The following is a 26,084-nucleotide window of genomic DNA, read 5'->3' as shown; positions in this document are numbered from 1 at the left end:
GAACATTGCGAGCAGGCCTGAACAGCTATTTTTTATCGTTTCTTGCCCCCCAGATGTCGGCCGAGGGAAATATGTAACTGCGTTTGAATGCAGGCATTACATTACTGTATGTTCCGCGCCACGACCTACAGATAGCAGAGCTGTAGGTGGTGAATAGGAATGTAAGTACCTAACTTCGTGTACACGAGAAATTTGTCAGAACCCATGCCGCAGAGCGACGGCAATAGCGCACGATTTTCTGTACTCAGAGAAGGCCAGTCACTTTTCGGGGTTTGTTTTTTCTGCTGAACTTCATTAAGCGTTTTACACACTCATTCAACCCCTCCCTTCCGCCCCCCCCCCCCTCCTGTTTTGTGTACTACTCGAAAGGTTTTTGAATAAATACCCACAGCGTGCCAGTATAGCGCTAACGTCACAGAGTTTTAGAATTGCGGAAAGCACCAGGCTAACTGTCGCGTAACGAGGCGCTATCCGTTTGCGATTGCGGCGCGCAAACGTTGCAGATACCCGTGCTTGATCTCTGCGTTAGATTGTATTTATCTCAATCGCTCAGCGGAGGTACGTGCTCGCTCTTCGAATCAGATTAGAAATAGAGTTGTTCGTTGCGCTGCGTCCTGCCTACTCGATATCCCTTCTCCCTCCTGGACTATAATTAGGCTGAAAGTAGCCTTCAACACAAAATGAGACCGCAACACAATAACAGGGTAGGCAATTATTCCTACTGGAAACAAAAATGGTTGCTGACTCACTTCTTCCCTTCCCTTTTTTTGCTGGAGGGCTATGCTTGCAGTTGAAAAGTGCAGTGCTAGTAAAACAAAAAGCCTTAAAAAACTAAAAACTAAAAAGTAAGCTGCACACTCAAGGGTACAACTCCCAGCAGTTTGATCAGAATCAGATGGGAACTATGGTGTAGGCTATTCAAAGCATGAAGCATGGGCGGTTAGCAGTGCATGAATAGGTAGTCTCTTTTCCGAAGAGGACATTCGAAGTAGAGTGAGGACATATTTTTGCCTGATGTCTATCAAATGAACATACTCGTTCGATACTGACTAACTTTTTTCTAAACGAGGACTGGAGGAGACGAGATGTGCATTTGGGTGATTTAAACGTGGAAGGTATGTCCCTTGGTCCTGTTGTAACTGCAACTGTCAGCATCTCAGGTTTGGAGTGACAGCCATGTTTGCTAGAAAATTTGCATATTATAGCGTATATTTTTGGTAGTCAGTCGCAACTCCATAACATGGAGTGGCTGCTTCAATTTGATGTCTTTCTTTTTTTTAGGCAATCCAAAGAGGATGCTGTGGGACGCTACAGGAGGTGCAGGAAAGAAGCACATGCCTTTAGTGTAAAATAAAATGCTTTTTCTCATCAACCAACTGCATTGATTAATGTGGAAGTCAGGAGGTACACAATTAACCCGACACACAGAGGTTAGTCTGCTAAGAAAGCTTACCTTTTTATTAAGGGGGGACACTGATCTTAAAACAACTTCTCTTAATTTTCGAAAAACTTGTCAGTCTTGTTGCTTTTTTCCCACTGATTTCAAACATGCGATTATTTTTTCATTTGGTCTATTAGCTTTCGGCATAATGTTAGATAATTCGACATTTTTAGTCAAGCAATGGACAAAACAGTGTTGGTCATAAAACTGTAATCTTTACATTTTCCAATACTGTGAACCCTGGTGAATGCAGTAATCGAAGCAGTTTTCTGATGCATCACCTGGAACTAATTTTACAGCTCGTTAAACTTCATTGTTTGAAATGCACGCTGCAAATGGTTCCTTGCCACTGGTGCCACCAAAGTTCAAATAGCCGCAGAATTAGTTACAAGCGGTGCATCAAAAAACTGCTTTGATTAGGGCATTCAACAGAGTTCATAGAATTGAAAAATGTAAAGATTCCAGTTTTATAACCAATACTGTTTTGTCTATTGTTTTGACTAAAAATGGCTATTTATATCTAATTATCTCGGAAACTAATTGACCGACTGAAAAAATAATGGCATATTTGATATCAGTGGGGAAAAAGCAGCAAGACACAAGTTTCACAAAGTTTACTAAAAAATTAAAAGAAGTTGTTTTAAGACCAGTGTCCCCCCTTAAGCCTAGCGAGGCCAGCCTTTCTAGTGAGGCAAGTCTTTCTAGCGTGAGGCTTGTTTCTCTAATTTCTCTAGTGAGGCTAGTTTCTCTAGTGACTCTAGTGTTGCACACTGGTCCGGAAATACGATATGTTTCGCACTAGGCCCCAGTGCACTGGTTTTTGCAACAGGGACTGATTATGCGAGCGATTGATGTAAGCTTCTCCTTGAGATGGCGGACATGGATGACCAGGTGAGTGACCTGTTGAATGTCACCCCCAGAAACATAGGGTACGTATGGGATGACATTGCCTCCAACAGTGAGCCCGTAGTGCGTGAGGTCTTCGTAAAAGCCAGCGCAGCACATTTGCTTGCCGAAATTTTCAGTCCTCGTGCTGCTAAGAACGATGCAATGGAGTTGATTACTCGCAGCAGTCTCGACCGTAGCACACGTCTGTTGCGGCCAGAGCTCCATATGCAGATGTCGTCCGCGTACAAGGTTTCAACCGAGTCCGACTGTGGCAAGCATTTTTCCAGGCCTATAACAGAGATGTTGAACAGCGTGGGGTTTATCACCCCGCCCTGGGGAACACCTCGAGTCACTCTGTACAGTGCTCAGTCACCGCTGTTTGTTGACATGTATACATACCTATCGAAAGATAGTCTGATAGCCATGCATACATGCGGCCTCCTATACCTGAAGACTTCATAGCCGAGCGAGTAGCATCATGCGTTACGCAATCATAGGCTGATTTGATGTCCAGGAACACGGCAATTATGATGTTCCGCCGATACTTAGGTTGTTTGATGCTGGTTGCAAGCGCAATAGCATTATCGATGCTGCTAAGGAACTTTCGGAAGCCAGACATCTGTGCCGGGTATACATTTCTGACTGTTAGATCCCATTCCAAGCGATAAAGCACCATCTTCTCCATCAGTTTGCCGACACAGCTCAGGAGGGCTATGGGACGGTAAGACTCTATTGCCGTTGGAATTTTCCCTGGCTTTAGAACTGGCGCAATGCGGGCGTGTTTCCATTTTGGCTCTAGATGGCCGGTCTCCCATGAGCGGTTGAAAACGTTTAGAAGGCATATCCTTTCCCCTTTTCGTCTAAATGTGAAAGGATTGTGTAGCTGGCGTCGTCCGGACCTGGGCACTTTGATTTTTTGATGGAGGCCAGTGCAGCCAGCAGTTCTGCCATTGAGAATGGCACGTCCATGGCAGACGACATCGCTGGGGAATCCTCGCTCTGGGGCGAAGATTATGGTGGTACAGGTGTCGGCGCCGTGGTAATTTTCCTACAGAAGGCGTTAGCAACGTGTAGGTCAGTCGTGTTTGTGCTGAGTGCAATGGAGCTAAAGGGGTGCAGTTGACTTGGTGGGGCCCGCAGGCTTCGAACCAGGCGCCATATTCTGGAAAGCGGCTTCCTCGGGTACAGCTTCGAGCAGGACTCCCATTCGCGCTTGGCAAGCTTGGCCATATGCCTCGGGACCACCCTCTGAGCACGCCTGGAAGCTCGGATATCCTCAGGCGCTAGCCTCCGACAGGCTCGTCTTTCGGCTCGTCGACGCACTGCTTGAAGCCTCTCGAACTGCGTCAGCAGTGCTGTATTTAGGTGGCAACCTCAGCACTTTTATGCCAGACTTACGAGCTCTTGACATTGTCTCTACGAAGGAGTGATATCAGCTCACTGAGTCTACACACTCCATGGAGGAAGAAAAATGTTAGGAGGGAGCATGACGTCAGGCGGCCCAGCTTCGGCAAGCCAACCTCCTCTGAAGCCGCTTTCTCCTCTCCTCGGGCTCCTCCCGCGCAATGCATTATGGAAAATCCACCACGCTCAGGCCCGCGGTAGCATTTAGTGGCTCCGGCTGGCTGCCGGTGGAGATGGAGGCGAGCGCCGTCGCCGAAGGCGCCGTACAAGATTGTTCGCCAGCGTTCCGCTCCAAGCTTCGTATCGTGGAAGTACTGCCGCTGTCGCTGTTCAAAGCAAGGCGAGACTTCGATCGCATTCTTAAGAAGCACCCACACGAGCTGCTAGCCGAATTTCACTTCTGACGTTGGATCGCTCGAACGCGCCGCCGTAAACATTCACAAGCATGGAGCGGCCTACAGCTGCGCGGTGTTTGCCAGGTGTGCTGTGACGTTTGCGTTTGGCATTCTGCTGAGTTATCGCGCGTAACGAGTGTCGTGTCGGCAGGGAGGTAGAGAGACTAGCTTTGGTTTCGCTCGCGCGCGCTTTTGCATACGTTCGCCTTTTCGGTGCTCCGGCGTGGTGGTACGTTTTTATCTACTTCAGTGCACTGGAAAACAAAGGGTTCAGAACCCTTATGTTGGGTGTGACCACCTCGCGTCGCAAGCAGTACGCCGGCTGTTTGTCCGCTGAGGACCGCTCGATCGGTGCGATACGTATATGAAAAAAAAAAAAAAAAAAACGAATGCTAGATTACGCCTGGGATGGACCTTGCTGAATTGTGGACTGACTGCGCCTTGGCAATAAATGGTTAAAGAAAGGGTTGAAATAGTTGATCTTTTCAACTTTGCCTGAGCGGCAAAGTTGAAAAGATCATCTCCACTTCTGCACGCGGCGGCGGCACACAACTCTCCGACTGCGGCGTGAACTTCGACGGGTCCGAAAGCTCAGTAAACAAAGATGTTTTCTGCCTCTCCCGTCCGACCACCTTGCCCGCACGATCAGGCCGCTGCGCGTTTCGGGTTGCAGGCAGAGCTGCGCGCAACCACTCGTCGCCGAAACTCGAATACGCGGACGGCCCGGCAACCAAACGGATAGACGCACGCACACAGCGTCGGCGAAGGGCCACACGAGGCGCAAAGAACTACCGCTTGCCTGTCACGTGAATAGAACATCTCCCATCAGTCTTTCCTTTTTATTTTTTATGACTAGGCTTCACGATTGTCACGTGATGCTCCCTCCTAAACTTTTCTTTCCTCCATGGCACACTCCTCCATCACAGTTGTGAATGGTTCCCAGTTTGAACAGCGAATTACACGCTGTTGGCGGATACCTGTAAGACAATCCACTGAAATGTAGGTCGGCACGTGATCACTACCATGCCCTTCAATATCCGCTGTCCAGCTCGTCCTAGCAATAAGTTGCGATGAGACGACCGTGACGTCAAGGGCGCATGATACCTTGCCCTGGAAGGAAGTCGGCTCTCCAGTGTTGACGACGTAGTACATGTCATGCCTTTGAGCAGTGCCAAGGAGGCGCCGCCCTTTGACTGTCGTTTTTATACTGCCCCAGGAGGGGTGGTGAGCGTTGAAATCTCCAGTCAAAATGTGCGGGGCTGGTGTGGCGCTGATGATGCTTTCTAGGCGGTTTGTATTTAATGCCACGCCAGGCAGAATGTAAGCAGGAATTATTGTGAAGGACAGACCTGCGCCCCGCACAGTTGCTGCCGCGTATTCATTCGATGCGTCTGGTGGTAAACTATGCACCACTGTGGTGAGGTCGTTTCTTAGGGCCATTAAAACTCTTGATATTTCTACGCCAGTTTTCGACTGCACAACTGTATACCCGGAAAGGCGTATATCGCACGACAACCGTGATTTCGAAACAGCAATCACGGGAAATTTGTGCTTTATAACGAGTTTACGTAGGTCTTAGAGGCGCCGTTTGAGTCCGCAGGCATTCCACTGGAAAACTGTCGCTTTGTCACGAATTTCGTTAATTCGGGGTTGTCACCACACGAGTCGTAGCAGCTACCGCCATCGTGCAAGAAAAGGAGAGACAATTCAGGAGCGTCAAGAGCGCCAAGGCTACGGGGGACGTGAGGGGGGCGAGAAAAATGCGAACAGCCTCCACAAGAGAGGACAGCACAGAACACCAGCCCCCGGTTGGTGTTCTGTTGAACACCAACCAGCAGTTGACCGAAGTATACTTCGGTCAACTGCACGCTGCGCTGGCATAGACGTCCGACGGGCAGATTTTGAAGACTGTGCAGCTGAATTAGGAGTCTTAGCTGGTGGTGGATGAGGCGCTGCTGTCGATGCAGGCGATGACGCATCTTTTGAAGAAGACTCGGGGGTTGCTCTTGGATCCCGCTCTGGTAGAGCTTCTGCAGCAGAATGCTGCAGCTGCGGCTCGCGCCGCAGGACCGGTAGAGCCGGGAAGTCCTCATCGACGTTGGTGGAGATGAGACCCGCAGGTGGCTGTTCTGGCTTTTCCGAGTCCTTGCCCCCAGTGTGACGCCGTTCTAGTAGGGCTGATATTGCTGGTTTGCAGTCCTGAATTTCAAAATCGCCTTCTGATCGCGGCGGACGGAGCAGTGAACAAATGTGGATTCGTGAGTTTTGCTGCAGTTAGGGCATTTTAGCTTGTCAGAAGAAGAGGACGCACGATCATGACTGTCACCGCACTTGTAACAGCGAAGCGAGAATTTGCAGACTTCTGCCACGTGCCCGAACCGCTGGCACTTTTTGCATTGCCGAGATGTTTCCACGTAGTCGTACACACGATAGCGCGTGTAACCGATGGCGTCCTCAGGTATAATTCCTGTAGAGAAAACGATTTGGGCACTCTTTGAAGCTTTGCCTAGTCTTCGAGCGGACTGAACTGGCACTCTGAGGCGCAACGCGGTGAGGATTTCAGGATCGGAGAGGCCCTTGGCAACACCCCTGATTACACCCACGCCGCAGTTGCTGGGCCGTGGCTCATACGCCTCCACGGGAATACCAGCAATAGAAGAGATTTTCAACAGACGCTCGGTGGCGTCGGCATTGCGTGTCTATTGCGAGAAGGTTGAGGCGGTAGTTTGGACGCACTTGCAGCCCTCCATTTGGAGCCAGTGGCTCCAATCCGTCTTTGACAGCAAGGGGATTGTACCGCGTAATGATTTTGGACGCATCAACTGGATTTATTACTGCGACGACGCCATGCCTCAAGGGGCTCGGGATTGAGCTGAGATCAAGAGGCCTGTAGGAACGTTTAGAGGCACGACAGCGCTTCGGGGGTTGCACAAGCTGAAATGGCTCAGTTTCCTCTGCTACCGGAGTGGTCATTAACGTAGATGACAGTTTCGGAAGCAGAGTCGGTGAGCTCTGACTGTCATCCATGTCATCCGGCAGAGGTTGATCAGCGGGATTCATCACAGGACTCGCTGGTCCCGGGGGAAGCAATGACCCAAGATGGGTGCTGCAGGGGCCTTGCTGCGGGTGGTTCTGAAGAGGCCGCGAACAGCGAAGCGGCAGAGAAACCCGGCCCCATGCTTGGGCCTGATGATTCACCAGGTGGTTGTTCCGTGAGCGACGTTGACGGCGGAAAACACGAAGCTGCGCCCGTCACAGGGAGCATATCCGACGCTTGAAATACCGCGTAACTTGACGACAGGCTCAACAAATGCCCAGCAAGACGAAAATAACAGAGATGAACGAACTGAGCTCAGCTAACTCTTCGTCTTCTTTTTCCACAAAAACAGAAATAAGTCAACTAGTACAAAGACTACACATTCTGTTGAATAGGCTCGCTGTGGAGACATTTGCAAATAACATGGCGGAAAGGAAACTGAAAAACGTATCGCAAATTTCGTTACACGAAAAGGACGGGAAAAACACTTTCGATAAAACGTCCGTCGATAAACTGTCCGGACCCCCTATGCAATTGTATACCCTTCTATTGTATGCGATTGTATACCCTTCGATTGTAACGTATGCGATTGTAACTCAATTGTATACCCTTCTGTGTGTTGTAGAATGGCCTTTCAATGAGAGTGTGCTTTCCGGAACGCATATAATAGCCACATGTGTACGTGAAAGCGTCCATCCGAGTGCGCGCACTTAGAGCATCGAGCCGAGCGCTTATCTAGGAATACGATGGGAGCTTCGCGTCAACTTGCAGGCACGCAAGAAGAGCGCGGAGAGCTCAGGGGCTCAGGTACAAAAGGTTAACTTCTACCACATGTGCGTCATCTTCCCCAGCGCCGCAGGTCAGCCCCGCGCACGGAGCGAAAGCATCGGCCGCCCGCAAAGCAGCCGAAACGAGGCATGGCCTCCGAGATTCGGAGGCCATGAACGAGGGGGGAAGAAAAAAATCTCTCACCTCCCCTCGCGGGAACCCCTGTGTAGATGCGACGCATAGTGGGTTCACGTTGCAGCGTTGGACAGCGGAGGAGCGGCGCTGGAACGATGGAGCGGAGCGGCGCAGGCACCGCGTTTTATAGCGCGCATAACGGTGAGGGGACGCGCCGGCGCCAGTGCGTCTGCCGCGGCTATGACGCAACACAATTCAACACAATCAACTTTAATCCAATCCAATCCAATCCAATCCAGCCAAGCCAATCCATTTGAATCCAATCCAATGCCCCTCGCGAGAGTGTGTTCGCTATCGGAGAGGAGAGGGGGTGAGCGGCGGAGAGCGCAGCTCACGCGGCGAGGAGAATGGGGGAGGGGCGGACGCCGACAACAACGCCGACGCCGGATGCAGGGACAAGGCGAGTGAATGAGATGCAGTCGCATCTAAAAATCCACGTCGCATGAAATCGCGCACATAGTGACGTCACGGTGCCGCGTCGCTGCTTGGGGGGGGGGGGGGGGGGGGGGTGGTCGGCCTGGGCCCCTACGGGAAATGGTTTGGGAATACGCGGTGCGGCGTAATGCCGCTCTAGCCCGGCCGTGGCTCAACGAGGAAGGTGGCTCGCTCGGTCGCGCATGGCCGTGAGGTCGACGCGGAAGTTTTAAAACAGCCGCGTCAAACGAGTATCGAACTGCGCGGAATATTTCACGCACCATGGTCGGTTTCTTTTTTCTTTGCGTGCGTGCGAGTAGTTCGTCATATTCATCAATATAGTTCGTCATATCCATTGAGACCCATTTTACTTCGTTACAACGAAGTTTCAAATGCATGGTTCTCTATGGAGATTTCAAGGGGAATTTCATTTACTTCGCCATATCCCGTTTCGTTGTAACAAGTGCATTGCATTCCTCGCGAGCACCAACTGGGGAAGCTCCACGGTACGGCCTGCTCCTCAAAGCGTATGTTGACGACTAGTCTCCCCGTCCTGCAGCAACTGTCATGGCCACAAGCCAGAAACAGCTGGAAGCGGCAGGGAGTCACTCACTGCCTCTGCAAAAGCTCGTCACATTCCTAACGGTCTTCCTAAAGGCTCGTCACAATCTGGGACCTTTGCTGAAGCCTGCTGTTTACCTTTAGATGCTTTAAGAAACACTACGCAGTCATTTGAGGCACAGAACCCATCTGCTAGCCCGTATCGCAGGTCAAAATAACTGAGGCTTGACCTCAGTTCCAGCTCAAGCAGGAGCACAGACGATGCCGATGGGCTTCCCGCCTAGACTCTGTCGCCCCTGCGCAAAAGCAATTGACACCTGGAATCAACAAATTTTACTGTCCTACGACCCATATTTTTGCAGGTGGATTGTGCAGTTCCTCGGCAATTTTCATTACGTCAGATGACCAGCACTATCACACGGGCTTGAGCTATCAACTTCGTTTAACGGGCTGAGCTTCATGGAATCAAATAAGCCATCTGACACATTCTTCCCCAGCCACCGAAGCAGTAGACCACTTGATCCAATTCAAAAGCAGCTTCGCAGAGCCTGCGACGCGGTAGCTTCTTCAGCATCCACGAACGGGCCCAGTGCGACGTGAACTATCTGCACCATCTACCGCGCTCATCCATCCTAGACTACGACTTAGCGCAGCGCTTACCTCCTCCTCATATCGTATAGGCAAGACTTCAGGCCCATATTGTTACAATTGCAGATTACAGGAAACTGAACAAGTGTTGCTAGTGCTGTTTCAGCAAAATATTGAATGCATCCACCCTAGAATAATTAGAACCACGGCACTCCCTCTCCCTTGTTTAGGATATACGCGCACTAAACGTTTTTACGCCCTTTTTTGTCCGAAAAGGTGTATCTAGATAATCGCCCTGGAAAGTCAAAATTTCACCAGGTTCACAGCTAGGGCCCCCCCTTAGCTGCCACGAGCTTTTTTGGCTTTTGCTGCCCTTATTTTCTTGCAATGTTTTGTCCCACCCATCGAATGGTGCTTATCCACCTCCACACGGCACTAGCCATTGGCACAACATGGCCAGGTTTAATGCATGCTTCCAACTATCTAACGTACTTCTGTTGCCACTATTGAAATGTCAAAGTAGGATGGACATGCTCACGAGGCCATCTTGGGCAACTGAGGCCAGTTGTGCAAAAACAGATCAGGTTTGCATACCTAAGGGTCAGCCTGCACCTCTTGAACCAGTTCACAGTGGTGCAAAGCCAGTCTCACCATCCTAAATAATCAGAGGAACCAGACCTGCACTTTCATCGCCTGCTTGCACACCTCCTCGGCAGGGAGTGTGGGCAAAGCCATCAACTCACCCTGCACCAGTTGGCCCCAACGAAACCAACGGCATGGCACGGTTCAGGAGCCGCGAGCTACACCACTGAAACATACAGTGAAGTGCTGCACCACTGGTACCCATGGCGCAGGTGAAACAAATGGACCCTATAATTCTATGACCTTGCAGTAAAGGTTCCCGCAGCGGCACTTCACAATTGTTCCAGTTCCCAAGCTCTGCAGCACTCTCGGATACCTTCACGTCCACATGGTCTTCGGTTCCAGCATTCACTGTGTACCCATTATAACAGAACTTTTACTTGAGTTACATTTTTAGCCTGGACTTATTGTTACCAAGAATATAAAAATGACGAGCTCGGTAGCATTCACAGCGGCAGCATAAGGTGCGTGCAAAGTGAAGAGAAGCCTGTAGGGTGATTTGAGCAACGTTAAGAAAAAGGAAGCCTTACAAATGGTCTTTCACGTATAAGACAGAGACGGCAGAAAAATTTCAATATAGAGTAGTATGCCACTGATATTCGCTGCGATATCAATTTGTTACCACACCACTTTAGTTTCGGTTTCAGAACAATTCACCAGCTGTTAGAAAATGGGCTATAACTTGAATTAAGATAAGAACACGATTCTTTCTGCAGAACATTTGTGAATGTTAAGGGGTTTTCAAAATTAAACAAAAAAAATGGCATTTCAAACTTAACACCTGCGAAGGCCTCTTGCCTGCATCTCCCCACTCATTCCCCACCTCCCACTTGCCACAAATCAATTAACGACTCTGACAAACACTTTTATTTGACGTCAGAATGATGGGAAAAATTACATGTTGCACAATGACGCCAAACACGTGAAAATGTAACCTGCAAATTCCCCCCTTCAGCTCCCCCCCGCCCCTTGGTGAATGAATTAAAAAAAAAGGTTAATTTCCCCTAAGCTTTGCCCGGAGTGCCTTTTGGAGTTCTCTTCTGGAAGGGCGTTCCCTTGTTTGTGCTTTTCGGAGTAGCAGCCCCACCCTTGGCTTGGCCGGGGGTCTTGGGCCCCTTCTGGTTTCCTGGAGTCTTGGGTCCCTTCTGGTTCCCTGGAGTCTTGGGACTGGCTTTCTTGGCAGAAGACTGAGGGCTTCCTTTCTGACCGGGGGACTTGCCCTTCTGCTGCTGGGGCGTCTTGGGAGAGCCCTTGGGTCCGGGAGTGCCCCTCTGGCCCGGGCTTCGGCCGCTCGCAGACTTCCTAGCACGGCCCCTCTTTTGAACAGCCCCTCTCTGGGTGCTGGGCGGCGGCTTCTTGGCCGCACGGCGCTTGGGCTCTTCTGCAAAGCAAAAATCGGTAGAAGTGCGATTTTAGGATCTGCAGCAGCTACATGCTTTTTGCTCACATCCACACATGGGTGGTGAATCCTCACTGCTCATGAACACTACATCTCAACTTCGGCCATGAATATATCTCCAAGTCAAATTAAATCTGGCACAGTGCAAAGGCTACATAAATGGCAACAATTTTGGTACAGGCTTCAGGCGAAGCGCATACGCAAAGTTTGACCTCTTTGTGCCCAGTGGAAACCAACCAGTCCCATTTAAGACAGCAGTTCCATTTCAAAGGAACTACGTGTCTGCTAGAATGTGTGGAAAACTAGTTGAACAATGGGAGACACTGTGCAAATTGATATCCTCCTTTGCACCTCAGGGAGCATGCCAAATTTCACTGGCCAGAAGTGGAATTTGTACACCAACACATTACTAAATTTTTATTTCTGCCGCTTTCTGTCAAGGCACTGCATAGAGGGATACCTTACATGGGACAGAAAACTCAAACAGAAAGGCTCTCTAGGACAAACGGCACCCCCCACGACAAAAGCACCTGGCCACCCTGGTGTGGTGTTCAGCCAAAACCACCTCCCAAATGTACCTGCAGAGGTACATTTGGGAGGTGGTGCAGAAATGCAGAGCGTTTAATAGGGTGTCTACCAAGTTGACATTTTCAAATTCCCAGTTTTCCCAGTCTTTTTGATCGATTGATTGTAGGGTTTAACGGGCCGACACAACGCAGGCGATGAGGCGCGCCATAGCGGAGGGCTCCGGATTAATTTGACCACCTGGGGATCTTTAACGTGTGCAAAATCTCGAGCACACGGGCATTTTTGCTTTTCGCCTCCATCAGAAAAGCAGCCACCACGACTGCAAATCGAACCCGTGACCTCGTACTCAGCAGCGCAACGCCTTAACCACTGCGGCGGATCAGTCTTTTTGATAAATTCTTTGAGTGACACAGAAATTTTTTTTTTACGTCAACACGGGCTGACACCACTTCACCAGTTGCTGTCACTTTCTAAAAAGCACCTTATAAAATGACATAATATGAATGCTAACCAGCAACTTTTATCTCAAATTCGGTGAATGAAATATGGAAAAAAAAAGTAAAACCGTAATGTCATGTTCTCAGCTCACACTCAATGCCTCAGCGCTGTATTTCACTGCTTCAAAGAGTTTATTTTGGTTCGTATGAGCAACACCTGCATCTTAAACACTCACGTGAGGTGCCCTTAAACGCCGCCGTACTTCTAGCATCAAAGGATTGCGCAGGATGAGCAGGATTTGGGATTCACAGTGGAAATTAGAAACACCTCACCTACACCCCGCTATGGTGATTCCACGTAAAGTTGTTTTGGTGTGCAGCGAAAGCTACGGAGATGAAACATGCTCTGTATTTCTACGCAGCGGAATATAGTGCCGGCTTGCAGTTAAAAGTAATTTTTAAAACGGGGTACAATGTCCATATTTGATACTTGAAGTATTTGAACACAGCTACGAACTTTAAAGTTGAAAATTAAGAGAAATGTGTTTTTATTTTTGAATTAGATCTCAAAGAATACTCTAGTGACGACAGTGCAAAACCCTCCCTATCAAATAAGGTAGCCTGTGCGGCAAACAAAAGAAAGAGAAGGGAACATGTGCCTTGCTTCGGGAACAGATAAGACAGCCAGGCACGGCCAGACGTCAGCCAAAACAGAAGGCATGCTTTGCAGCAATGCACACTTTGAATGTGCGTTAGCTAAACAAAGCTATCTGACAAGGCACAAATCACACTGCTGAAGTGAAACTTGTGCTCTAACTGGTCCCTTGCACCCAACATTTTGCCTACCCGTTTGCAACTGCCAGAGTTATTAAAGGTTCGAGTATTATTCAAACACAGCCAATAATTACACAATACCAGCAGCACTTCAAACTGCACACTGAATATTTCAGTGGGCCCAGATGATCTTCACAGAACCAGAAATTACTCAAGCCAGTTAGCAACGCTCCTAAAATGCCACAGCCCTCAAAGGAGTACTGACACCAAATTTTTGTGTCATGTTTTTATTGCTTAGATCGATGCCGACGGGGCTAACTATCATGAAACAGTAGTTTAAATACATCAGCGGACGATAAACGAGGAACTATAACGCAGCAAAAACCGCCGTCAACGGCTGCCGTTTCAAAAAGCCCGGAGTTCGCAGGCGGCCAAAAGTACGCAAGGACGTCACAGTTTCCGCTGAACAGGGCCGGCGTTACCACGTGGGTATGCGAAAACCTGTGACGCTCCATCCATGCGCCAGACGGTTGCGCCTTTCCATTACCCGGGTGGACGTCACGAAGTAGGGGAGCATGCGGCTACGTCACCTCGTTAGCTCCACCACACCCCGATGTCACACGATGTCTATTTCGGTGGAAGCCTCCCGCACACCAGTCTCATCGGAGCTACATTTGCAATCAATTTAGGATATGTTCCATGTGACGCATGCTGTTCATACTTTATGCAGGGTATCCTGGTGGGTAAAGGAAACAAACTGTACAATAATATCAGCATCGAAAATTGGTGTCAGTACCCCTTTAAGGGGGCAGACTGGTCTTAGAGCTATATTTTTTATTTACCAACCAATTTTAATGAAACTGCACTGCGTTATAGTTTTTTGTGCTGATTTTAAATCTCCTATTAGATTTTTTGTAAGCTGATTATATTGAGTTAATGATTAATTGCCATTATTTTGGGACACAGTTACAAAATAACCACTCCATGCAGAATGGCAATTACCACGTGGCTAGGCAGACAAATGACTAAAGAATACAACATAGGAAGAACTTTTTTGATTCAGCTATTTTTGGTCGTTTTACAACACAGGGAACTTTGCTTCTCCCGCGCTCTGCCAGAAATGGCTCGCAGGTGGTGCCACTTGAACACAATAATAATTTTCCAAAGCCTCCGTTTAAAAAATTTGTTTCCTATATTGTATTCTCCACACATTTTGGTATCAGAAGCAAAAAGAATTAAAGTTGTACCTGTTCTGGGTGCCAAGATATCTGAGGATGAAATGCTAGCTTTGCATTGCAAGAAAAGTGCCGTTTCACCATCGAATTCTGCGCTAACTGAGCAGTAGAGTGCACTTTAAAATGCTATTATAATATAATAACAAAATATGATGCCCTTTGATGAGGAAATTCAGAGACTGTTAGAAAAATGGCCGTGGAGGCCAGAAATTCCATTTTTGAGAAAACGCTTTTTTTGACCGTTTTTGGGTTCCAAAGACCCAACTGCCCCCTTAACCCATTATTGCCCCACGTTGCATATATGCAACGCCGAGTTTAAATACACGCAGAGCTCGTGTCGACTGATGGATTAGAAAAAAGTTGTCCGTACTCTACGCTGTAGGAGTTTTACAATTAAAATAGTTCGCATTTTCCCCACTTGGGGGCCGCTAGTGCCCTTCAATCCTCTTTCAAAAATGGCGGCGGCCGCGGGAAGCGGCGACTCCTCGGAAAAGGTGTGTATAATGACTTCTCACTTCCGAAATGATTACCTCACATGCCTGAAACTGCGCAAATATGTTCTTTGTGTACTTCGGCATAACATATTTAAATTATGGGCACAGAGCACCGCTATTCTTTGCAGTACACGCCGTGCACTGGGACTGTTGCATATATGCAACAGTGGGCAGTACTGTTGACCACCCCAGATGTTGCACATCTGCAACATCGTTAGCATTCGTTCCCTAGTGATTCGCTGTAGCTATTTTCACAAAATTTTGGTTAATTCTCGTGAACTGTTTCGTTCGTGGAGTTTTCACCGGCATGTTTATTTTCTACAGGGTCTTCCTGCTATTCTGCCTTCAACGTTTTACGCTGTTCCCCGAAGCCGACCGAAGCGGAATTTCCAAACGCGTTAGACGCAATCGACACCAACGAAAGTGACTTCTCTTGTGACGACGCAAGCGACGAGGAATTCTTTCCTAATTCTCAGGACAGTAGCACTGAAGGCGACGAGGAAGGTTGTGCTGACGGTGGTGGTAGTACAAGTGAGGAGGAAGACGACCGAGAGACGGTCACCGCTGGTGACCTGAAAAAAAAATACTCCAATGGCCGGTTCACTTGGCGAAAAACAACTTTGGAACAGCCGCCAATGAAGTTTGACGACGACTTTCCAGTCCCACCAGCCGAGCCCCTGACGGCAAAGCAATACTTTGATCTGTTTGTTTCTCGAACCATGCTGAAACAAGTCGTTGAAGAAACAAACACGTACTATATGCAGAAGAATGGAACTCCTCTCGGTCTCACTGTAGAAGAGCTCACCTCTGTCTTAGGAATGTTTTTCCGCATGGGGCTTGTGAATATGCACCGAGTCCGTGCGTACTGGGAGACTGGAAGCAGGTACGAGCTAGTTTCTCAAGTGATGTCGAGGAACAGGTTTGAGAAAATCACCAGTCACTTGCACTTCACAGACAATGACCGAGCCACGGACGAGCTGAAGCAAGACAAATGTTGGAAGGTGCGTCCGTGGCTTTCCTCACTGCGGCAAAACATGCTGTCGGTAGCCCAAGAAAAGAAATCTGCCGTAGACGAAATTTTAATTCCATTTCGTGGCCGCTGCAACATAAGGCAGTATATGCCGAGCAAGCCAAAAAGTAAGTGGGGCATAAAGGTCTGGGCTCGGGCTGGTGAGTCGGGGATTTCTTACGACTTCGACGTTTACCAGCGCTGCAACAAGGGTGTGTATGGTTACCAAGAGGGGTACCAGCTGGGCCTCGGTGCTGGTGTGGTACTGCAACTGTGTACCAGCCTCCCAGACCGTGCTGACAACTTGATTGTTGCAGACAATTTCTTCACCAGCCCCCAACTTGTTTGTGAACTGACGACGAAAGGGATATCTTTTGTTGGTACGGTCCGCGAGAACAGACTTCAATCTTGTAAGCTGATGGATGAAAAGCCAATGAAGAAAAGGGGCCGAGGAACGCATGATTTTTCGGTGACATCATGCGGAGATAAGTCACTAATTGCAGTGAAGTGGTTTGATAACCGAAGTGTCACCTTGTTGTCAAATTGCTGTGGCATTGAACCAGTTGTATCTGTTAGAAGATGGGACAAGAAGGCGAAGGATCACGTACTTGTGGACTGCCCCGCAATCATCCCAACATACAACAGCTCCATGGGTGGTGTGGATTTGCTGGATAAAATGTGCTTTAGCTATCGCTTTGCCTTGCGCTCCAAACGGTGGTACATGTATCTGTTTTGGCACACCGTCAAGATAGCCGCCGTGAACGCTTGGTTTCTTCACAAGAGAATAGCGCAGCAGCAAAGGCAGCCGTCGGTACCTCTGAGAGTATTTCTCGAGGAATTGGCTTCTAGCTTGGTGCTGTTCCAGAAGCGACCAGCAGGCAGACAGTCAGGAGAGCACCTCCCGCCAGCTAAGAAGCTAGCGACGTCGATACCACGAGACGTAAGGGGGGATGAAACTGCCCACTGGCCAGTGTGGAACACGAAGCGCAGCCGCTGCAAGATGTGCACAAGTGGCTACACCTTCATTGCGTGCTCCAAGTGTAACATGAGCCTGTGCCTCAACAAAGACCGGAACTGTTTTGTTGCTTTTCATCGATAATCCGACTGTGTCATCAACTGAATCCTTGCATTTTATCTTTGTGACTTGTTTTTGTATTCCTTACATGTTATCTTTGTGAATCGTTTTATACAAAAACTGTTTCCTGCACGCCTCAGTTCAATATAATAAAATTCTCGACTACCAGCGTTCCCGTTGATTCATTGCCTTCACTGCCCAGTGTTGCATATATGCAACAAGCCATATTTCCTACAGCAAGCAATATTTTTATCAAATCATAGTTTAGAGTACTTCCAGGTGGTCTTGAGAGAGCATCGTAAAAATATTTCTGGGTTTTAATAACGTTTTCTTGTACTGGGTAATAATGGGTTAAAACATTCCCAGTGATATTGCCAACCCGCTAATTAGCAGCACACCGATACTCACTGTCCTTGAAGTTAAGCGCGATGGCGAGGCGCAGTTGAGTGTTGCCAACAGTGCGGCCACTGGGTGCCTTGACTGCCTTGATGAGAGCATCTGAAGAGGGGAATCGCACCTGCGCATAGCTGAAACAAAAGGAACACACGGTCAGGAGAAAAGCACACCACCACCACCCCCATAATGCACCGAGGGTTGGGAATTAAAGGGGTTGTGAAGAGAAAATGCATTTGTCTTTGCTTAATTTTGTCTGCTTGAACGACCTTTTAAGAACATAAATCCCAAATATTTTCACAATTCATTGCTTCTGGAATTTAGGAGGCGCCGTTGAAATTGACGTTTTGAGGCGCATCGCAAGCGACCATGCGCGCACCGGCGGTCGGCAGCGCAACTAGAATGACGTCATGTGAAGTACATTCGAGAGTTCAACGCGGTTCAATGTTCTTTGTGTATAATATTCTCCAAAGCTGCAAGCCCGATATTTTAAAAATAATGCATCCTTTATTCGTTGCCAAAAAACAGTTTTCTATCCACGTGAGCGGTGTCGTGACCGCTTCAGTTGTCTGGCAACCATTGCAGCAGAACATGCCTACTGGGTGTTTGTACAGTTTGTAGCAAGTTTCCCTGCTGAATTTCACGTTCTTTTCCCGAATTCTTTTTGGAATCTTATCTTTTTTTGTGTGTGAAATGGCCCAAGATCGCTCAAGCAAAAAAAAAAAAGTGCCCCGTGTGCGATTCGAACTTGCGGCCTCCGGGCCAGCCCAACGTTACGGCCAGCCTAGTCGGACACTTTATCCACTACACTATCGACGTGGGAAGCGCGCGCGTCGAAAAACTGCTGTATAAAAGCCTCCCCACATTTATAACCCAGAAGTCTGTGGTGTTTTCATAAATTCTAATCTACGCAGAGCTTTAACCGCGAACTTACTGTTGAGCGCTTCTGCAATAAGCCAAAGCGGAGCGTATACAATCAACAAAACCGCGTTAACAGATTGTTTATTGCAGGAAACAGGAAAGCAATCGTCGAACTGCGTGATGTTGGGACTCGGCGCTGCATCGCTGCTTCTCGCTAGTTATTTTTGCGCTTGATGAGTGAATAATGGATGGGTTTTAAGTTCTGACTACTCGAAGTTCCTTCGATAAAAGTGTTTATGTAATAAACTCTCATTTTAAGCGTTCGGTCATGTAAGCGTTCGGTGATGTATCTCGTCAGGTCAGAAGTTTCACGTTCGCGCAATCCACATTACAGGCTACGTGAGACAGACGTCGGCAAACTTGTGCAAGAATATCGGCTAGCAAAACTACAGTTTAGACTCGTGGAAACAGCGTAAACTGTTTACGAATGCCCAGTATAGATTAAACGTGGTTACCACTGCCTGCGCATCTCGCCGGTGTTGTTGACTGAAAGTTGGACCATGTTGATCAGTCGTATCAGAGATAAGACGTCTCCCGTTCAGTTGCAGGGCGAGTTTCATCATGGCGCCAATGTTGTAACTTTATCTGACCCTTTGCAAGCCCGCTCTATGCCGACATATTGTGCAGACGAGGGAGAACTGTGATTGGCTTCTTACTGACTTACTGAAACGTCACTTCACGAGTTGAGGAGGAAAGCCTCGGTGAAACCGTAACTGCATTTGTTTACCTATTTGCCGATATCGGGCGACGAAACGGGTATGCTTTGTTTGTTTATCAAGGTTCCACAGTTATAAGCGCACACACAACACAGTTTTTTTGAAAATCTCTTCACGACCCCTTTAGTGCAGCCCACTCTGCAGGCTGACTACACCCAAATGTTGCTGCTGCGCTGCTTGGCACGCATTTCCCCTTCTGCCCTCTTCAGTTTACTCCCAAGCAGAAATCTGTGCTTCATGTCCCATGCAACTGTGAAATAGCCCTCGACAGAGAAGAACTGGTGCGTTTCAGACATGGCCAGTGGCTCACCAATCACAGGGCAACTGTTACTGCTGTGTGCAAAAAAGACATCAGGTGAGGGGGTTTCAGAGTCTTTGCCAAAAATGTTAGCTGGTGTCCTAAAAATTTAGTCATTCTTCCATAGAATATTTTGTCAAATTTTTCAAATAGCTTTACAACAGAAGCAATATGTGCACAATGCAATACTGCGTGTATCTCGGAGCTCAAGAGCCATGACAGGTGTCTCTTGATAGTCTTGCTCAGGGCTAATGACAACAACAGCAAGCTTTAGTGCCGAGCAAAAGTGCCACCTTACCCATCCCTGAACACCTTGACCACCTGACCAGTGGGGTACAAGGCGGCAAGCTTCTTCTTGTCCTGGAGCGGCTTGGGCAGCCCGCGCACATCCAGCACGTTGCTCAGCTGCTGGGGGCGAGTGGCCGGGTCGGTCCACCGGGTGCCACAGTACTGGACGGTGAAGGGCTGCCCTTTCAGCTTGGCCCCCTTCAATGCCTGCACGGCAGCCGTGGCCTTGTCCTTGTCGCCATACCGCACAAAGGCACAACTGCACAGCAGCAAAAGGCAGGCCACGTGTTACGCAGGGAATGTCCCACAACCCCTCCAGTTTAGAAAAGCCCAGCAGCACATGTAGCAAAGTGGTTCCTCCCTTGCAGATGGGCCACAAGCGAAGATAGCTTTGCAAACTTTTGTAGCACCTTGAGAGCTGGGCCCGAGGCACTGCAGACCTACAAGGCACTGTGCAGTCTCGGTGCTTGCAGCTGCCTTATGAGCGCATACAATCAAATGCTGCCCCTCGACGACATGATTATCACCTTTTGTTGCCACCTCCACAACCCCACGCACGCTCTCATCACACTTGACACTGCAATCAGAGATAATCCGCCACAGCAGCTGGGGCTACGAACATTGCGTAACTGACAAACATTAAGGGGGCCGTGCAGACAAAATACAAGCTTGTTTTATTCAAAAGATTTGGTGATTTACAGTGCCCCCAGCGCTTGTCCGGCAAAGTTTGATCCTCCCGCCAAATCACGTGTTACATGACATCTGCGATGACGTAACAAGGACAGGTCTTCAAGCGAATGTCAGTGTGCTGTTTAACTCTGCAGCATACGCTCTTTTTACTGTTAGTCCTAGATGGTGCCACCGTACTGCGCAGGGCTGCTGTGTACTTTTGCTTTTTTTCTCACTGTATTTGCATCGGGATTGTTTTTGTTGCTGTAGCTAGTAATTGTTGTGAAACATAGGGTAGGCTTGACAAACAGGGTCACATAAGACAATGTCTCTTACACTAATTGGCCGGGGTGGTGCGAGAACCCCAAAGTGTCGCACTGCTGTGCAGCATAGTGTGTGCAGTACTAACAGCAGTACGACTGGTGCTTCTATGTTATCGTGCACTTTTGTGCGTAACTTCCATTGTTTATCCCACCATTCTTACTGGTATAAAATGAATTTGCATTACAGTTAAGCGAAAATAGCTTGTTCTGCAACCTTACCAGCGCTGCGTAACTTGCGTTTGCTTTTGCCGGCCGCAGCCAACTGCACACCTTTGCATATTATGCTGCAGTTTCTATTGCGGAAAACGAGCTAGTGAGTCGCATGGCCATTACCTTGTTCCTAATTATATAGCTTGTGAGCAAAGTTTGAGTTGAAAGTGGTATCAGTGCTATTTTAACAAAGCAATCTTTCAAATGGACTAAAATAGTGCTTTGTCTGCACAGCCTTTTTAAAGTAAATTCCATAAAAACATGCCCCCATACAGATGGTTAACCAGCAAAGCTATAACGTGCAGTCAGTGTTGACTTGTGTGTTACTCGTTATGGTTCGTTAAAATTTTGATTACTACACACTCTGTGGTTGTATTTTCCGTTTGTCCCATTCCTGCTTGTGGCGTCGCCGATTGTAAGCTGCCTGCTCCTCGGAAGTACGGAAGTACGTACGACTCGTGGCTTACCCATTTGAATGTAACATGCGCACGGTATTTGCCTTTGTCCCGTTGACGTAGCTTATCCCGCACTGCCGCCTGCCTGCCTTTACCGCTTGACCTGCGCTTCATGCAGCAGCTCACTGAGCGTGCACTCAGCAGCGATACAAAGCCAGCCACACTCCCTCCCCTTACTTCTAATTCCTGTCCATGCTTTTTTCATGCATGCTTACTGGGTTTTGCTGGAGGAGTTTTGCGCATACAAAGGACTGCTGAATTTTCCTTTCACCTAGCCATATAAAGCGTTGCTTTAGAAGAACCTATTAAACCCTAAGAGCATGCCCAAACATAGACAAGGCAAATACCCCCCCCCCCCCCCCTCAAAGTGAATGACACAAGGATCAGCCTCTAAAGAGAATCCTGGGAAGAAAAGCCTGTAGTGGGGCACCACTCACCTCAGCTTCTTCTGGAACTGCTTGGAGCGAACTTCAACAGAATCCTTGCAGAGGTTCTTCACATCCTCCACAGTCACACCGGCAGCAAAGTCGGACAGCTTCACATCGCACATGTCTCGTGCCTCTGCAAATCAACAAGTTCGCAGACCGTGAGAACACGCAGAGGGCTCCAGCAACTCTGATAAGATGGGGCAAAGACACCGCCAGAAGGAGGGGGGAACGACACACTGACAGTGCAATTCCCATTTTCCACATAAAAAGTGAACAGTGCCCTGACCTTATCAATCCAGTACTAACCACACTGCCGAACGCCCATTTTTAGCACGATGAAACGCAATGCATGGAAAACAAGGTTGATTTATAAAACCTTACAGTTGTGCCTCATGGCTTAGTGGGAGGGGAGAGAGGAGCCTCCAGTTCCGTTTATGCATATCACTCGAGAGCTAACTTGCATCAAATGTCACCTTGGCCAGGTTTACTTTGAACGTACAGTACGTGCCATCAAACCAAATGGGACATGACGGGTAGCCCGGTGAAATGCGCTATTAGTTAGAGACGTTTAAAATAGCGCTGTCGCAGGCAATGGCGCACCTGCCAGCAGATTGCGCCAACAGCCATGAAGAGGAAGTGACACTGCAGCCGGCCCTGCGCTTTTTCCTATAACCAGTTAGGAGAACCAGTCAAGCACAGCTGGACGCGCTTCTCCTCGGACTGCGGCAAAGGCGAAGCGTTGCACGCAGGATTGCCCCGGCCGGCTATGTGCCGCCGGTCATTTGCGCCGCGAATCCGGAATTTCGGCAGTCACATTTTGTATGTGCAGTTTTTTTTAGGCACACTATACGAAAATAACATTTTGAAGAGGTTGAAATTTTGAGTGCAGTTGGCCTTTAACACAGTGACAGCTATGTTTTTAGTGCTGGCCCATATTACACTGCAGTGCAAAGTTTCAGTGTTTCAAATGCAAGTTTTCTTGCATTTTTTTTTTCATGCTGAAAGTAGTAGCCTTCATGAGCCCTTTCAACATAGTAGTTAAAAATGTAATGAAATGGTTGATAGCTCACTACTTTTTTCACCGCCCACCTGGGTTTCCCGATCCAAGGGCGCTCACTTCCAGTCCCCAAGCATTGCTCCTATCCCCCTCTGTCCCATGGCTCGCTGAGCTTAGCCAAGTTTTCTTTCCACATGTATAGCGAGGAGGCACGTTTCTGTACCATGTGCCATTAATGGCAATATGTGTTGGCAGTACGCCAGTGACAGAGGTGGCGTAGTGCTCATTACTTGAACGCTTCAGCCCTGTGTCCTTGCAATCGGATATCCTGAACTGTCAGCGCTAGCCCAAGGGTGCACCAGCAACTAGTGCAGTTGGTTTGCAGAGAAAAAAAGAAAAAATTCCCCTTCCTTTGAATGCTTTGCTAGCGCAGTAGCAACGCATAAGCAACACTGTGCATGCTATTTTGTGGTTATTAAGGTGCTATTACATTTTATGCTGTTTTCTTTTTTTCCATCTTTTCTGTTGGTATTAGGTTATGGTTTGTGCGTTTTGTGTTCTGCATTTTATTAAGTTTACGCTCTTATGTTCTCAGTGTTGACGATGGTTCTGTTACCTGTTTTTGTTTTGGCATTATGTCTGTCCATTGTACTAGCGTAGTCCACTGTGATACTGTTTGAATTAATACTGTTTATCATTGTTTATGTAATGCCCCTCCTGCCAGGGCCAAAGAATTGGCCTGCAGTATTCCTAAATAAATAAACTGTCAAGAAGCCTCCACACGGGCCTTCCCGGGCAATAGACTATGCCCATTCGAGAGTGCATCATCGAATACCCAAACTGTCAAATTGTCTTCAGTGGCAATCAGCGGCCAAAATCTAATACTGCCCAAGAGCACAACAATATACAGCAAGCAGGTGCACACCCAAGGCAACATGCAGGCCTTGCTGCATGCATTAACACTGCACAGACCTGTATAACGCTACTAACTTTGCACACGGAGGAGGGAATAAAAAGGCCGAAACTCACCGTAGTCGATGACATGATCAGCTGGAATGTGCTCTGGAATAGGAAAGTAAAATCAGATGTGTGCTCTTACAAAACATGATGTAACAGCCAACCCCTTCGACACTGTACACACACATACATGCAGGATCTTCCAACAGCCTGAGCAAAGTTTTAAAATTGGCAAAAGCCCATTGGCATGCATAAAAGGACTCTTAAGCCTCTAGCATGTTAGTTTCCCCCCCATTTTGATACACTAGTAAGACTATGTACCATGTTAGTAAAACTCTTAGTAGCCCGAGTGAAGTTTCAAAATTGTAAAAAGCCCAATCGGCATGCAGAAAGACTTCTAAGTGCAAACCCCTAGCATGTTAGTTTTCCCCATTTTGATACACTCAGGAATGCAGAAGAGCTATTCACAAGGGCAAATATCTAGAATGTTAGTTTGATTGTTAAGAATACCTAGCAATCTACTGACTAGGCAATTAGTGCAACTTCATACTGAGCAAATTATTTTTCCACAGCTTTTTAAGAATCACAAACGCAGTGCTTGCATGAAGATTGGGGAATTAGATTTACCTGATACTAAGAATGCATGCTTGCATAGGCTGTACCACTGGTCATGGCAATATCCCACCACACATGCACAGCCGCAGGCTATTCATGAGCGGTTGCACCTGTGTTGTTGCCCTATTACAGCAGTGTGGTATACTTTGCTTTGTTCTGCCCAGCTACCATTCATTCCACTCGAACCACTTGCAGTCGCACGTTATCTCCCAACATGGTGACCTCACAATTTTCTTCAGTTCCAAACAAATTGGCTCTAACTGTCCCAAGGCTTACAATCGAGGAGGGAAAGTAGGCAGGTTATCAAAAGAACTAACGAACACAAACCATTTCCACATACACATGTTTGACATGCCCTGACAGCGACAACCGCCAAGCACCCCTGCACTTTTTACGCGATGTTCGAGGTACTGATTGATTGAACCTATTCGATGGCAACGCATCTGGCGGCAGTGCATTGCACATTCACAGAAACATCTGGGTTCATGAAAGTGAAGCAGCCTTCTGCAGCAACAAGGGGCTAAAGGATACAGCCATTGCTTCCTGCAAATACATTAAACTTTCTCTCTTCACACACCACCACTAACGGACTAATTTACAAATTTCAGTCGAAGACAAAGGCTAAGCAAAGCAGCAGGGTGCCTTCAAAACAATTGATTTGATACCTGCCCAGCAAGATGCCTGCTAAGAAGTTCAGGCCACAGCAAACAAAAAAAGCACAGCACATCACTCTTGGCTGAAGCCATTTTGAACAAGCACACAATGCCTGCTACAAGTTTTCTGAAGTGATTAGAAGTACGGGAAGGGGCACAAGTAGGACAAGAGAATTGAAAAGCTTGCCAAAGATGCAGGGCACGCGACAAGGGGGAGAAGTGTAACAAGGAGAGTGCAACAAGGAAGATTAGTAGTGCAGCAAGAGGGATAAGTGCAATAAGAAGGACTGCAGCAGCAAAATGGGACAAAGGACCAGATTTTAGGAACATCCTTCACATAGCAGTTGAATCCCACAAAGAAATTGATGGGACATGCCAAAAATTTTGAAGCGAAAATTCGCTGAGGCAAAATGCGCCCCAACACACCTCAGAGGGCAAGAAAAGTAGCCCCGTCTATTATCCAGAACACTTACCGCCTAATGCAACATTTATAAAAAGGGGCGATGCACAATTGTTCATTCAGACAACAAATGTACGAATATTAATCTGGTCTTCACCCGCACGTAAAGAGTGCGTTACAAGGGGGGAAAATGCAGTCACAAAACGTATTGCTATAGAGCAAGGCATACTACCGAGCTGATTACTTGCACATAGCTGCTGGGCCGTCAAAAGCCTTCAGGCAGGAGCAGCACCAATTATTTCATCCTTCCACTGGGCACGGCGGCATCAGACACGCTTGCATTTATCACGAATGCGTGGTCGCAATGGATCTTTTTTTAGTACCGGTCCTCGGATCACACTTAAACTGCACACAAAGGTCGCATTTTGTGGTCTATTTTGTTTGAGACCGGGAACAATGATGGTACTTACCTGTTTA

At 48.0% G+C, this 26,084-nt stretch overlaps 1 protein-coding gene across 3 annotated transcripts in view; it reads right to left on the bottom strand.

Moving 5' to 3' along the window:
• Positions 1 to 11,177: 11,177 nt before the first annotated feature.
• LOC144140976 (uncharacterized) overlaps positions 11,178 to 26,084 on the bottom strand; it is a 32,771-nt gene continuing 17,864 nt past the window's right edge. For all 3 annotated transcript variants that reach the window (XM_077672461.1, XM_077672462.1, XM_077672463.1), the window contains 5 exons: positions 24,012 to 24,044; positions 21,995 to 22,118; positions 19,911 to 20,159; positions 17,693 to 17,811; positions 11,178 to 11,714 (listed from right to left, as the gene is read on the bottom strand). In XM_077672461.1, coding sequence (XP_077528587.1) covers positions 11,338 to 11,714; positions 17,693 to 17,811; positions 19,911 to 20,159; positions 21,995 to 22,118; positions 24,012 to 24,044 — 902 coding nt within the window. In that variant the 3' untranslated portion in view covers positions 11,178 to 11,337. The remainder of the gene's footprint in view (positions 11,715 to 17,692; positions 17,812 to 19,910; positions 20,160 to 21,994; positions 22,119 to 24,011; positions 24,045 to 26,084) is intronic.

This window comes from Haemaphysalis longicornis, unplaced genomic scaffold (genome assembly GCF_048455015.1).
Source record: "Haemaphysalis longicornis isolate Haplotype H1 unplaced genomic scaffold, Haemaphysalis longicornis Haplotype H1 scaffold_58, whole genome shotgun sequence".
NCBI classification, from domain to species: domain Eukaryota; kingdom Metazoa; phylum Arthropoda; class Arachnida; order Ixodida; family Ixodidae; genus Haemaphysalis; species Haemaphysalis longicornis.
Note: the sequence above shows the minus strand (reverse complement) of the source record. Positions and strands in the feature narration are given on the sequence as shown.